The sequence below is a fragment of the Saimiri boliviensis genome, chromosome 13 (genome assembly GCF_048565385.1).
Source record: "Saimiri boliviensis isolate mSaiBol1 chromosome 13, mSaiBol1.pri, whole genome shotgun sequence".
Taxonomy (NCBI): domain Eukaryota; kingdom Metazoa; phylum Chordata; class Mammalia; order Primates; family Cebidae; genus Saimiri; species Saimiri boliviensis.
The window spans coordinates 84,268,478-84,284,259 of record NC_133461.1 but is presented as its reverse complement, the minus strand read 5'-3'; the positions used below and the strand labels follow the sequence as shown (position 1 = coordinate 84,284,259).

At 42.5% G+C, this 15,782-nt stretch overlaps 1 protein-coding gene across 3 annotated transcripts in view; it reads left to right on the top strand.

Moving 5' to 3' along the window:
* The first annotated feature begins 1,452 nt into the window (after positions 1-1,452).
* The window catches only part of NRG1 (neuregulin 1), a 1,133,076-nt gene continuing 1,118,746 nt past the window's right edge, over positions 1,453-15,782 (top strand). For all 3 annotated transcript variants that reach the window (XM_039463389.2, XM_074383889.1, XM_074383887.1), the window contains exon 1: positions 1,453-1,658. In XM_039463389.2, coding sequence (XP_039319323.2) covers positions 1,538-1,658 — 121 coding nt within the window. In that variant the 5' untranslated portion in view covers positions 1,453-1,537. The remainder of the gene's footprint in view (positions 1,659-15,782) is intronic.

The window sequence follows — 15,782 nt, the reverse complement described above, 5'->3', positions numbered from 1 at the left end:
CAAAACTTTTCTGCACCGAGGACCCGCACGCCCGGGGTTCCACCTGCCCCTCTCTGCCTGCCTCCCACGGCGCCTGGACATCCAGCGCCGGCTACAGGTCCCCGCTCGCTGAAGCGTCACCTCTCACTCCCCAGTAAATCTCCGCAGCCCACTCGGACTGCAGCCTGTTTGCCGCCCGTCCTCCCATTGCAGCACTCGGGGCGACAGAAAGGGAGGAGGCGCTCGGGGACGGGGACGCCCAGGAGGACCCACTCGCGGACCCGGCTCCGCTCCGGCAGCAGCATGGGGAAGGGACGCGCGGGCCGAGTTGGCACCACAGGTAAACAGGCTGGCGAGGCGCAGGACGCTGTCGCCGCCGCGGCCACCCAGCGATTTCCAGGCACGCAACTCCGCCTCCAGGGCTCTCTCCCTCGCGCTCTCTCCCAGCCGCTCGCTCGCAGCCCCAGCCGCCGCCGCAGCATCACTTCACACAAAGGACTGTCACCCGCGGAGCAGCTCCTCCACCTCCACGTCCTCCTCCGGTGACAGCAGCCCCGACAGCAGGGCTCGGGCGCGGCGGCGGCGGCGGCGGCGGCGCGGGGGGTGGGGGGACCTGTCACTCCCTGCAACCGAGGCATTGGCAGCGGCTTTTTTGCCTTTTCTATTTTGCATTTTATTTTTTGTTTTTTCTTTAGCCTTATACCTTTTCGCCTTTCTGTGGTTCCATCCACTTCTAACCCCCTCCTCCTCCCATAAACAACTCTCCTACCCCCGCACCCCCAATAAATAAATAAAAGGAGGAGGGCAAGGGGGGAGGAGGAGGAGTGGTGTTGCCGGGGGAAGGAAAAGGGAGGCAGCGCGAGAGAGCCGGGGAGAGTCCGAACCGACAGCCAGGAGCCCGCACGCACCTCGCACCATGAGATGGCGACGCGCCCCGCGCCGCTCCGGGCGTCCCGGCCCCCGGGCCCCGCGCCCCGGCCCCGCCGCCCGCTCGCCGCCGCCGCCGCCGCCGCCGCCGCTGCTGCCGCTGCTGCTGCTGCTGCTGGGGACCGCGGCCCTGGCGCCGGGGCCGGCGGCCGGCGACGAGGCGGCTCCCGCGGGGGCCTCGGTGTGCTACTCGTCCCCGCCCAGCGTGGGCTCGGTGCAGGAGCTGGCTCAGCGCGCCGCGGTGGTGATCGAGGGAAAGGTGCACCCACCGCGGCGGCAGCAGGGGGCACTCGACAGGAAGGCGGCGGCGGCGGCGGCGGCGGGCGAGGCAGGGGCGTGGGGCGGCAATCGCGAGCAGTCAGCCGCGGGCCCACGGGCGCTGGGGCCGCCCGCCGAGGAGCCGCTGCCCGCCGCCAACGGGACCGTGCTCTCCTGGCCCACCGCGCCGGTGCCCAGCGCGGGCGAGCCCGGGGAGGAGGCGCCCTATCTGGTGAAGGTGCACCAGGTGTGGGCGGTGAAAGCTGGGGGCTTGAAGAAGGACTCGCTGCTCACCGTGCGCCTGGGGACCTGGGGCCACCCCGCCTTCCCCTCCTGCGGGAGGCTCAAGGAGGACAGCAGGTACATCTTCTTCATGGAGCCCGACGCCAACAGCACCAGCCGCGCGCCGGTCGCCTTCCGAGCCTCTTTCCCCCCTCTCGAGACGGGCCGGAACCTCAAGAAGGAGGTCAGCCGGGTGCTGTGCAAGCGGTGCGGTAAGTTCCTCGCCCCTGGGGGCGCGAACCCGCGGTGGGGAGGGCGCATCTGGGGCGCGCGGGCACCGGGGCTCGACGGCCGCCCGAACAGAGCAGACGCGCTCCGGGCCCCAGGAGTTGTTGATTTCAGGGTGGTGGGCTCTCAGCGATCCTCTGAGAGGGAGATTTCGCCGCCTTCTCCCGCTTCCCTTGTCTTAGGCTTTGCCATTGGGGAAAGCCCAAGTTTGGTCCTCGGTTGGGGCCGGCTGAAACTTTTTAATCCTTTGAGGTTTGGCTCACCAAGTAGATCTGAAATGTGCCGGCTGCTTTCTTGCATGTAGGTGATTTGAATTTGGCTTTGGTCAGGAGCTGCTGATTCTGGGCCTCCTTTGAAGGAGGAAGGGTGAGTCCCGCAGGATTTTAACGCCTTCTCTTCACTTGGAGTCCAGAGTGTGGAGACTGTTAGGGGTTTGCTTGTGTGTCTGTGAAGGCTGCAAGGAAGGGTTAGTGCACTGACATTCCCTGGCAGTTATGGCAGAGTTTTTTTGGCGAACTCAATGACCAACAGATAAGTACAGTCTGTACCTTGTGAATATGTGTAATATGTGAGAAGTATAACATTGTTATTGGTGTTTTTTTGGGCCAAATCATCTCAAGAAATTTTGTTTTCACAATGTTTTGGCTTGGAGAGTGTTTTTGCACGTCAGTGAATCAGAACAGCTGAATGAAATTATGGAGTATCACAGGTGGGCCCTGTAGAAGAATTTTGGAAGTTTAGCAATCGATTTGACACACCTTTTCCCATTTACCACTGAAAAGCATTCTTCCTGGCTCTGCTTCAGATGATCAGGTTTGAGAAATTAGCTGATTATCTCATTGCATTATGTTTATGCCATTCATAAACGAATTTCTATGAAGTAAATATCTGTGTAATTTCCTGATTACCATATAATCACTAACACATAGCAGGGTTTCTTCTCAAACCATAAATTAACACGATTACACATCACAAATTCCAACATGCATAATAGCTTTTCCCCTTGGTCTTTATGTATCCATCTAATAGACGTTTGGGTTAATTGAATTTTTATAAAACTCAGCACCACGACATCCTCAGTCTGCCTGTGATGCAGAGTATGTCAGTTCTTTTAAATTTGTGTCTGGTGGGGCCAATTATTTAACTTTCTAGTTGGCATTTGTGGTGCTTATGTCCTGCAGTTAATTGATACCTGATGATTTGATGTTAATGACACCCACCGTTCCCTTATCTGAACAATTTACTTTGTATGCCAGAGACCTGTTAAGATTGCACCACTCAGTGGACAGAAGCTGTTCAGAGTGGTGATGAAGAAAGCTGAGTGGCATTGGGATTCCCCAAGACCCACTGATAGATGTCACTCTAAAGCATGGGAAAAGCTCTGCTGGGAGCTGTCTTATTAGGGAATAGGAAAGCTCAACATCGTTGTACTGCAGCAGATGTGATTCTGTTACAGAATCTGACAAAACCTTTTAAGCAACACCACTGTTGGGTTTCCACCTTTTATTGTATGTAATTCAGGAAGGATTTTTGCCTTTATTTCAAGCCATATGAGTTTTGAATCATTAACTCTGCAAAGTGGGAAGTTAATGTAAAGGGGATTGTAGTTAACTGTGGTGCTAGGATGGGGGATGCATTGCTAGATTATCAATGGTGTTAGTTATGCCCTTTAACTAGAAATAAATGTAAGACTTGAGAGGTAAAGTTCTTATAAGCATCCAGAGAATGTTTGGAAATGGAAAACTTATGTTGTTAGGGGGAATAATATTCTAATTTTGTGCTTCTAAGGGGAAAAAACTGCATGGAAGGTAGTTTTGTCCTTCAGTTTGCCAGTCAAAAGAAATAGAATACATAGTTGTAAGTTTTGTTATGTTTTTAAAAAGTGGCTTTTCAATGGGCTGGAAATCTCTTTGCATGTAATCGAGTATATTAAGAAATCATACAGTTACTGCTCTGCGTTTCTATAGTTATTGTGTGTGTTTGACAATTTTAGTGTTATATGATTTAAAATAGGATATTGCTTGTAACCTCAACTAATAGATTTAGCTAAGTTTTAACTGAAATCACGCTAAAAGTTTCTCCTTGCATTTTTACAAACAGTATTTCTTGTAATATAGGAGGATGAAAGTAAATAGTATCAGCTATTATACTTGACGTAAATTTAGTAAATCTGTTATTGGAATATTGAGTGTAAAAGTGTGTGTGTGTGTGTGTGTGTGTGTGTGTGTGTGTGTGAGAGAGAGAGAGAGAGAGAGAGAGAGAGAGAGAGAGATTGATTGAGAATGTGTGAATTCATCCAGTTGTGTGGTCTCAGATAATGCTATTCAGAATCTGCCAGGCAAAGAAACACAGAAAAGTGGAAGAGCAAGTGAGAGAGAGAAAGAGAAGGACAGAAGGAAGGAGAGAAGGAGAATGAGGGCTAATTTGTCCTGGTTGAGCTCCTTCTGGTCAGAAGATTTCAGGAAGAGTGATGGAGCAGAAGGTCCTTACCTAACATGAAGCTGCCCTGGGGGCATGATGGTTGTGTGCAGGCTGGAGCCATAATGCTAGGCTGGAGAAGGAATAGAGCAAAGTCATTTTGTGATATCATACCCAGGGGAACAGTTTCCGACTCTCCTTCTCTCAGCTGCAGGGTTGTTGCCTACAAGTTGTTTGCTAGTGCAGAAACTACACATGCAACAGATTAACCTTAGGGTTGAGCTAATAAAAATCTCTCCTCTAGAAATTCCTTTTTCTCTTTCCCCCTTTGTCTAATATAAACTCCCGAATAATGTCAATAAAACAAGAAGGTCTTTGAAAAAGGGACCTTTGGAATCAGAAACTATTAGTGTATTTTAGAAGACAGCATAGAAATTCATAGCTTGTTTGCTTTATAGTTGAAGTTTGTATAAATTACACTTCCTTTACAGTTACTTAAATATTTTGTGTCTTCGCTTTTTCTGTTGCTCACTGAAGGACCTAAGAAATATTCCTGGGTTTTATGTTCATTGGAATGCAAGTTAATTTGCTGTTCAATTATATCTCTATTATTCAAACAAGTCATTGATGTGCTACACTTTTAGCTTCCAAAGCTTTGTGGATATACGAGGCAGAAACTGATTTCTAAAAAGGAGTACAAACATTGAGTTTGAATAACATCTACAATTGGGTCATGCCAGATTTGTACATCAATCCTGATGTTACAAGCCAATCTATATTTTATATCATATAATGGTGGAATGAAGAGGTATGCATGTATAGATAATGTAAATATCTTTATCAAATATTTATGATACATAGCACTTACTCTTTTTAATATCTTCAATCACTGTTTAATGAAGTGTGCTAACCTTATGTTGTTTTGAAAATGAAAAAAAAAAGTTGCAGAGATTTTCCAGTCAGTATTGAAGAAAACTATTCTTAATAAAAGCTGTATTAAGGAAATAGAAATAATAGCAGATAGAGCCTGACTGCTTGCATGTTGTAAATACAAATGTAAATTTAATTTTCCAAGTGTTTGTGACTGTTCTTTTTAAACCTTGTAAATCTTGCTGTCAAACATCTATACTGGATTTAAAATAGTTCCTTCTATTGAGTAGAGAAACTGTATATGTATTTATTTATATTTATGTTAAAAATGAAACCAACATATGTCATTTGGGAAAAGAACTCCTTAGGATAAAAATACTTTAATAAGTGAATTTAAATATCTGAGTTAGAATACTTCACTAGCACTAGGGGATAGTTCTCATCATCTGTGGGGTATCTATAACTCCTCTGAATCTAGGGAAAGTCTTACCATATGTCTTGATGTATTAAGTACTGCTAGGAGATTTACACAGCAGAGAATTAAAAGAGTGAGCTGTACTTCCTCTAGCCTGTATATTTATAGCAAATGAGCGCAAAAGACGTGATTGGGAGGGTTATTGCCCTTGTCAAATATAATCTATTCATTGTTCAGGAAATCTCCTTTGCTTTAATACCTATTTTTTCCTGTTTTTTTTTTCTTAATTATAAACATAATGTATTTTAAAACCCTCTTGTACATTTCAATGACAATTTATGAACTACTTAGATATTCAAAGTCCTCATAGCAATACTTAGCCTTTTATTTGTTTTTAATATGCTTGAATGATCTGAAAAGATAATCTCTTTTGATAGCTCTTAATGAATATTTTGATTAGTTTTATATACATAAATGATAGTGAAAACAAAAAGTATACAATTAGGGTTTTTACTGATTCAAGCAATTTGCTACCAACCCAAAATAGTGTAACATGGCTTAGTAAAAATCTTCATAAGAAAGTAAAAACTGATTTGTAATGTTTTTCTAAATCACAGAAATGGGCATTGTGGACAGTTTTTAACCCACATATGAATGCTCTAAATTTGTGCATGCATATTTATTGTTACTCTGCTTTTACGTTTTGATAACATGTAAGTTAAAATTACTGTTAATGAAAGAATATATGACCTGGGCTGTTTACCCTCAGCCTGTCCAGATTATCAGTCGCTTTATAATACTTAAACAGCGACTTAGTGACACATTCTGTTTCAATCTAATGCTGAGTTATTTGTGGATTTACAGAATCTACAAATCCACAAATAATTGTATGACCAAGACAAAACTTTGTCTTCTTAAGTTGAGGGATTGTCCTAGTTGAGAGATTGTGCTTTCATATTGCCTGAGTTGTTGAGTACTGTAGTGCACTTGAAGTAAATCTGTTTCTGAAGACTTGCCCCCTGGATTTTCATCCCTAAATGATTCATACAGGTTGAAGCAGATAAAATACAAGACATTTTGGTAAGTTGAAGTCTAAAAATAGGTGGACACATCTCTTCTTGGCATAGATCCAGTTATTAGGAAACAGTTGTCCCTAATATAGACTTGACATCCAGGCATCGTAGAGAGAAAGATTTGTATGTGGTAATTTACATTAATTTTTGGTCGTCTTCAGGAGAACCAGGATGTTTTTCCCTATGGAAAATAGCTTCTTAGAAAGTTCTTTCCTGGCTCTGGATTCATCTCATTTGGACCTAGTAAAATTTGTACATTGTTTTCATTGTAACTAAAAAACCAAGAAGAAGAAATTTTACCTACAGTCTGGATGGACCGTGGGAGACTGTCCTACTAATTCCTAACCCAGACTTCCTGTGCTTTTTTTCTTAATCTCTATTTCTCCTATGAAGATACTATGGGGGAAGCCTTAGGTAAATGATGGGGCCCAGGAGTGGATTTTAGTGTATGGATTCCTAGTCCTTATCACATGGATTAGCCTTCTTTTAAAACCTTGAAATTCCACTGTCTGGGGCCAAGTAATGTTGGAAAATAAAGGTTTTCGATCACAAGACTGTGAATGCAAATGTTCTTTCTGTTTCTGATGGGTTCTTTGTCCATCTCATGAGGAAGGGAATGGCAATTTCCATTGCATCTCTAGTTTAGAGGTTTTCTCTCCAAAGCCCAAGGCTCTGTCTTTGGACATCTGCCCTGGCTTGCTGGGAACAAGAAAACAGCTCCGAGTGGTGCATGAATCTGGAGCCGGTAGCCATATTTAGGAGGTAACAACAATGGGCCAAGAGAATCTAGAGGACAGAATTGTTTCCTCTCTTTTTGCTCTGCTGTGCTAGAATATGTGAGCTGAATCAAACCCAGCACTAGGGAATATGCCTGATGAGGGCACTAGAGTCTTGGTAGTGGGTACACCCAGGAGCCCAGGGGATAGACGAGGGATAAGAGATGGTGAAGTACTGTCAGCTTCGCTAAATTTGGAAAACCCATAGCAGTAATCCTGTCATCCCAAATGGTTGTCTTTTATCTGGGGATTGCCATTAAGGCAAAGAGGTAGCTAAAAAATTGAGGGCATACTAAAACCACATCGTTGTAGCTACCACTCATGGAGTTGGTATTTTTTTTTTCTGCCTCTTTGATAGACACACGGAGTTTGATTTTTATGTGTAGATTAAATTCCTGTTAAATAATTAATGAATAAATGACTGAAGCACCCCAGCTGGTTGGATAGTGGAAATCACCGTTCTAGCCTAAATTTAGAAAGATAAAAACATATTTTTGATTTTTTTCTCTTCTGGTTTCTGATTTGGTGAGTTTTAGATACCAGGACACTGTTTCCTCCTCTTCCCATCCAGAGCCTTACTGTAATCTGGATTGACCTTCGGGGCTTCAGAGAAAGGTCATTTAATTTCCCAAAACTTTTTCCTCACTTATTTTTAGAACAGTATTTGTTCTGTGTAGCTTATAGCCCAGGAGGGGGAAAAAAGAATCCGGTGTCGTAAATACTTAAAAGTACAGAAGCGTTTTGCAACAGTCTATGAACGCTTACCACTGTTTTCAGCAGAACCATTTGTAAATCATACCAACTTATTTTGGGTGCCATAACTCAGTATTCCGAAATTTTATGTTCTCCCTGGATCTCTCCTCACAGGTGTTTAACCATCTCAGTACTGTAAGTGATACTTTATGTTGAAATGCATTCTCATAACCGAGGATGGAAAAACACAGCTAATCTCCCTAAGAAGTAATACAAAGAGATTTTAGATGAGTTCCTCTTCATTTCTTTTTCTTGTTTCGAATATCATAACAGCTCTTGGTTAGCCTGCAGGTGGGGTGGCACATGCCCATTTGGGCTCTGATGAATAATGAGGTCCTTTGCCTTCACTTCCTCAGTCGGCCCTGGAGGCACTGTGGGAGACGATGTATTATTGGTGAAGCAGCAGGTGTGGTGGCAGCCTTTTCCTCCACTGCAGGGAGTATCCCGGCTGTACCTCTGTACGGAGCAGGGGAGCTGTCTACTGAGAGGGAAATGGATGGCTGTGTTTGCTTCACATAGGATTTCTTGTTAGCCTTGGGAACTGGTTCTGGCAGTTGGGGCCCCTTGGTGATTACCAGGTTCGAGAGGTTCTGCTCAGAGTGGGTGTGCTCATTGTCCTGTCATCAGCACAAAGGGTCACAGCATTGAGATTACCTAGGCGCACTGCTGCTTTGCAAGCCCAGACACCTCCAGATGATCCAGTCCTCTGCTGTCTTCATTCCCATCCATAGAGATGGGTGGCATCTTGTCCTCAGGAACCCCAGCCCCTTTCTTTTCGTTGCAGCAGAAATTTTATAAAATATCCTAGCATTTTAAAATACAGTTTCATTCCAATGAGCAGTTTAGAAAAATTTCTAGTAACATAAAATTTACCATTTTCACCATTTTTAGGTGTGTGGTTCCATGGCATCAAGTATTCACACCGTTGTGCAACCCTCACTGAATTCTCTCTCCAGACTTTTTCATCTTCCTAAAACGAAACTCTGTACTCATGAAACACTGACTCCCCATTCTCCTTCCTCCTTTCCCCAACTGCCATTCTACTTTCTTTCTTTACAAAGTTGACTACCCTAAGTACCTTTTGTAAAGTGTAGAGTTCAGTAATATTAAATACATTCATAACGTACAACCATTACCACCATCCATTGCCTTACTTTTTACCCCGTAAAACCGAGACTCTGTACCCATTAAACTCCAGCTTCTCATTTTCTCCTCCCCTGGTAGCTGACAAACACTATTCTACTGTTTGCCTGTATGATTTTTACTAAGTATATAATGTAAGTGGAATCATAAGGTATTTGTCTATTTGTGACTGGCTTATTTCACTTACTATAATGTCCTCAAGGTTCATTGTGTTGTAGTGTACATCAGAATTTCTGTCTTTTGAAAGACTTACTAGTATGCCATTGTATGTAAATACCACACTTTTGTTTATCCATTCATGCATCAGTGGACACTTGGTTTACTTTCGCATTTTGGCTATTGTAAACAATGCTGCTATGAAATGTCATCTCAATTCCCTGCATTCAGTTTTTTGGGTATATACGCAGAAGCGGAATTGCTGAATCATATAGTAATGTTTTTCTTTTCTTTTCTTTTCTTTTTTTTTTTCTTTTTTCTTTTTTTTTTTTTTTGAGATGGAGTCTTACTCTGTTGCACAAGCTGGAGTGCAGTGGCATGATCTTGACTTACTGCAACCTCCACCTCCCAGGGTCAAGCAGTTCTTCTGCCTTAGACTCCTGAGTAGCTGGGATTACAGGTGCATGCCGCCATGCCCGACTAATTTTTTATTTTTAGTAGAAACAGTTCGCTACATTGGCCAGTCTGGTCTTGAACTCCTGACCTCAAGTGATCTTCCCACCTGGTCCTCTCAAAATGCTGGTATTACAGGAGTGAGCCACTGCGCCCAGCCTCATACGGTAATTTTAGGTTTGCTTTTTGGAGGAACTATCATACTGTTTTCCCCAGCAACTGTACCATTTTACATTCCCATCAACAGTGCACAAGGGTTCCAGTTTCTCTACATCCTCACGCACACATGTTCTTTTCTGCTGTTTTGATACTAGCCTTCCTAATGCATGTGGAGTAGTGGTGAGCAGTTTTTGTATTATTGTTGTGTTCTATACAAAGTTAGGGTCTCTAATTACGCTGTCATTAATAAGAAGCAAAAGTTATCTGAAAAGAGAGGTCTTCATCTATTCAACTCTTAGTTTAAACAGCATGTAAGAACCTGAATCTGAAGCTACAAAATAAGGAAATTGCAATAGATAACAGCTTAATAAAAACAATGATTTAAAGAGGGGGCTTAGAAATAAAAAAATGAATAAGCTTAGATTTAAAGAATAAGCTTAGAAATAAAAACAATGAAAGATGTAAAGAATAAGCTTAGAAAACAGACTTAGAAAGAGAAAACAGTCTTCCAAGGTCATCATATTATTGTATTTTTATTCATATTGCTATCAGTGCAGTCCAGGAAGGAACCTTGTCATACTTAGTTTCAGAATCTTTTAATTGATTTCATGTATTCATTAATTGCCCCCACCTCAGCAATTTCCCTGTCTATATTCCTGTCCATTGCTCCAATCCCCTTCTAATCAGTACTGTACCAGAGGCTGAGTCATTCTGAAATGTTACCTTTTTTTTTTTTTTTCTTGAGACAGGGTCTTTTTCTGTCATTCAGGCAGGAGTGCAGTGGCACGATCTTGGCTTACTGGAGTCTCAGCCTCGTGGGCTCAAACAGTCCCCCCAACTTCAGCTTCCTGAGTAGCTAGTATCACAGGTCCATGCCACCATGCCCGGCTAATTTTTATAGTTTTTGTAGAGATGGGGTTTCACCGTGTTGCCTAGGCTGGTCTCAGATTCCTCAGCTCAAGTGATTCCCCACCTCAGTTTCCCAAAGTGCTGGAATTACAGGCATGAACCACTTTATTTGGCCTGAAATACTACGTTTCTTAACCCTTGTTCCCTATTCAAAAAGTTTTAATGGATATACCATAGTTAACATTCAATGTCCTCAACATTCAATGTCCTCTTTAGTCTCTTTATCTTTCTTTCTCACCTTCCAATATGGACACTTTATCCAGTCTGCTCCATAAACAGGCCAGGCACTTTCCTAGCCCTCTTGTTTCACATACACCATTTCCTCTGCCTCGATCTCCTTCCACCCTCATTTCTACCCACAGAATTTCTGTCCTTTCTTCTTGGGACAGCTCAAATCCCACTGCTTCCATAATGAAACTAGTAATGATTCCTACCAGAAATGGGCACTCTAGAATTTGAACATGGAGCTCCTCTTTCCTGTGTACTTTACCCAGGTGCTGTTACAAGTTTTCCTTCTGTCATTTTGTGTTTGTTACAATGTATGTATTTTAAAATTTGTCTCTATTCTTGTGTGTCTTGCCTCCCAGGCAGCCAACACTGTTCTTGCATTTGGACACTTGCAGGGTCTTCAGCTTACTTGCCAGTGGAAAGTATCCCGGCTTCAGCATCAGGAGGATCCTTTCCACTTTCAGCTTTGTAGTTAGTTCCTGTGTGATTGGGGGTCACTGACTTCATTTACCTGTTTGGTTCTCAGTTTCCTAATATGCAAAATGAGAAGGTAAAATGCCTTTTGAAGTCCATTTAAATTGTATTTGGTCCTCAGAAATGACCCAAATATACAAACCTCCTTTCCCTGGAGCTTTTCTCTTCCTCTCTTCTTGTGTTCTCAGGAGAGTAAATTTTGGAAAACAAGTGTGAAACTCTCAGACACTCTAAGAGAGGAGAAATAGAGCTTAATGAGAGGGAATCTTCGAGGAAAGGTGTTTCCTTCTTCCTCCATATCTTATCTCCATTGCCTTTTTGTGTCATTTTGAAAAATATGAACGGTTATTTGTATTCACTGGTATCGTCTTTTCAAAAAGCGAATACCATTGCCTCTGCAAGCCTGTCTTTGAAAAGATAAAGTATGATTAATCTACAACTGTATACTTTAAAATGAGAAAGTTCAGTCATTTGTGGTGCTAAAATGAAAAATAAACATTTGAACTGTTTTATTATTTACTATGGATGTATTTTTACAATATAGATGGGGCATTGTTTTAGGTTCTAATAATTAGCACTGTTGCTGAAATAGACAAGGCTGGCACAGAGAGTGTGGAGAGCTTGGTTTTCAGGAGGATGGCACCAGTTCTCAGGGACAGGCTTCTTGCTGAGATGCCAGGTTGGGTTCTTTCTCAAATTATGATTTTTAAGCACTTAAAAATCATAATTTATTTATGCATCGAAGCCATTTTACACATAAAAGGAGCAATGTTGAAACAGTTTTCAAAGGGGAATAATTTGATCTGACTTTTAAAATTTCTGCATGAACAGGTATTGGCAGCTCGATGGTATTGGGGCAGGTTGGGCAGGGCTTAGCTGGGCTAGGTCCATTTTTTTCTTTCAGTTTGATGTCTCCGACCCCTGGTGGATTCACCTACTGCAGAAGAGTCAATGCTGCTTATAAAGTATGGTTCCTTAATCTATATCTCTAGCTCAGACTTTTCTTTTTGGCTCTTGATCTGTACATTAACGACTTACCTGATAACCTATGTCCTACGAACACTTCGTGTGAAACATTTTAACCAGTGCCTCATCTCCACTGGCAGTCCCTCTGCACATTTGTATCCTAATAATGACCCTACCTTGCTGCTAGTATGATCACCACAGTTATTCCCAGGGACTTCCTTGGTCCACAATTATTTTATGCCAGAGTAGTAGATGCCAAGATAAATTCAGTTAACACCTCAACATATGGCAGCATTAATATTCTTTTAGTTACCCCAAACCGGAAACCTCTCCTGCCCCATATCAGATTAGTGACCAGATCCCATTGGCTCTACCTCCTTAACAAATCTCAGATTTGTCCCTTCTTCCCTCACTCCAACTTTGCTGTAATAGATTCGAACAGCAACTGTAACAGCCTCTTTATGCACGGATTATCTTCCTCTTAAATCCACTTTCTGTACCATTGCTAGAGTGGTCTTTCTAAAGCAGAAAAGATGGTACTGTGCTTTCACCTAAAGCTTTTTGGTTGACATCAGGATAAAACTCAGACCCCTTTGAATGGTATGTAAAGCCTTTTAGTTTTGTCCTGAGTGTACTTATCTAGTTCTTTCTCCTGTCTGGAACCTTGTGCTGCACTGACGGCATTCTCTACATGGGCCAGGCAGCTTTAGGGCTTCATGGATTTGCACATATTGTTCTCTTTTCCGAGAATGGTCTGCTTCTTTTTCTACCTGTTGTACCATCACTACCTATAATTTCAGATTGACTGTCCTTTCGTGGTTAAATAACACTGTATAGCCCTATAATGGATTGTGCTATAGTCTTTACAAATCTTGTAAACATGATAACTTAGAGATATGTTTATAGGACATTGTCAAGTGAAAAAAGTGTTACGTATTTGTGATTGGCTTTTCCCTCCCACCTGCCCTCCCTCTCTTCCTTCCTTTCTTCCTCTTTCTTTGTCTCTTTTCTCTTTTTTCTTTCTCTTTTCTCTCTCCTTCCTTTTTTCCCTCTCTTTCTTCCTCCCTTCTCTTGCTCTGCTCTGCTCTCCTCTCCTCTCCTTTCTCCCTCCCCCCTCCCCTCCCTCCTTTCCCCTCCTCCTTCCCCTTTCCCTTCCCTCTCCCTTCTTCTCCCCTCCTCCTCTCCCTCTCCCTCTCCCCCTCCCCTCCCCTCCCCTTCCCTTCCCTCCTCCCATGCCCCTCCCCTCCCCTCTCCTCCCTGTCCCCTTTCTACCTCCCTGTCCCCTATCTCTCCCTTCCCCTTCCCATCCCCTCCCCCTCCACTCCCTTTCCCTCCCCTCTCCCTCCCTCTCTCCTTTCTACCTCCCCTCCCCGTCCCGTCCTTCTCTGCTCCCCTTTCCTCCTCTCTCCCTCTCCTTCCCCCTTCTACCTCCCCCTCCCCTTTCTACCTCTCCCCTTCTCTAGCCCTCTCCTCCCCTCTCCTTTTCTTTTTCTTTTCTTACTATCAATCTTTCAATAAAAATAAAAGCCTAGAACTCTATATATGTAAATGTTAACAGTGTTTATCTCTGGATATTGGGATTATTGATCTTTAGAATTATCTTCATTTTGCATTTTCTAAAGTTTTTATAATGAATGCACATTACTTCTTAAGAAGGAAAATAGTAAATGCTATTTTTAACAGAAAATACTGACTTGTGGCAAGTACTATATCTTACTTACCTTTGTCTTTTTAGAACATTGCCTTCCTCATGGAGGATGTATTAGTTAGGGTAGGCTAACTGCTGTAACAAATGATACCCTTAATATATAACAAATAAAATGCAATAATTTATTTCTACCTAGTGAATGGACAGAACACAAGATGTTCTGGTCCTGAATTTCCCCTGAAGAAAACCTGCACTAACACCTGAGGCAAAGACAAAACTCACCTCCAGACCAAATTGGTTGAAATAGACAGGGTTCCAATTTATGGTCATTTATTTTTAATGGCTTTTCTATTTCCTGAAATGTAGACAAATTTGTCTTTTGCTGCCTCATTGTGGTGGAAGAGCACCATACCTATATGCAGAGCAGATGATAAAATGCATCAATGTGTGTTGTAGATAAATAGTGTATTAACTATGTGTAATTCCTTATGTTCAACTTAGCATTTTATGAGTAAGTTTTGTAATAAATCTTTAGTTTAATGCTCACTATGTCTGGTTTTGTTTGATACCACTGAAAATGCACAGGTTCAGGCCACATTCACTCTTTCCCTCCCTGGCATGTCAGGATGCCTTCTAGAGCTCTGTTTTACAAATCATCTTGATATAGAGACTGTGGAGAATTATTCTCAGGCTTTATCACTGCTGACTTAATTGAGTTTCATGATGCACATTTTTTTTCTTAGTAGGATAAATTTAAAATGGCTGATAAAGCTGCCTGTAAAAGCAAAATTGTTAGGTTAAACCTGCCTGGTTTATTAAATGTATTGATGAGTAATTTGGCCACCATTTTTAATCACTTTTATTAACTCTCAAGTAGTTTTATTTCCAGTAACTTGTTAAATAACTGTCATTATGGACTCAGTCATATTTCTCTTTAAAATACTATTGAAAAGTCCATGAAAATGATTAAAGTGCCAGTATCATCCACCTGCTTCCTGTTTGTAAGAATTGTTGGTGATTTTATAATTAGCTGGTTATATGGTTGTGCTTTCTTTGTGCAACCCAGGAGGACAGGGAACCAGTTCATTCTGGGTGAATAGAGATAATGATTGGGTTTGAAGCCATCTCAAAGGAGTAGTCTTTTGTGCATCTGTATCATGTATGTTATTGTTATGCTCTCTTTAAAGCAGTTTAGTAAGTATTGAGAAAACAGGATACTTGAGAATTACGTGTAAAGTATAAAGAATCATGATACATGTATTGTGCCTTTCAGTCTCATCTTTGTCATTGGCCGCTTGGCTTTGTAAGGATCTTGAGAACAAGGTGACTGAAGAACAGTTTAATGCATTGTCTTGCTCGCAGGTCAATACGGGATATAGCTCTTCATTAAAATAGATTAGAAATTTGTTATTACTTTACTCCTCCTTGGCTAGATATGGTGACTCATGTCTATAATCCTAGTGCCTTCGGAGGCTGAAGCAGGAGAATGACCTGAGGCCAGGAGTTTGAGACCAGCTTGAGCAATATAGTGAGACCCTGTGTGTACCAAAAAAAAAAAAAAAAAAAAAAAAAAATTAGCCAGGCTTTGGTGGTGTGTTCTTTCAGTCCTAGCTACTCTGGAAGCTGAGGCAGGAGGATCCCTTGAGCCCAGGAATCTGAGGTTACAG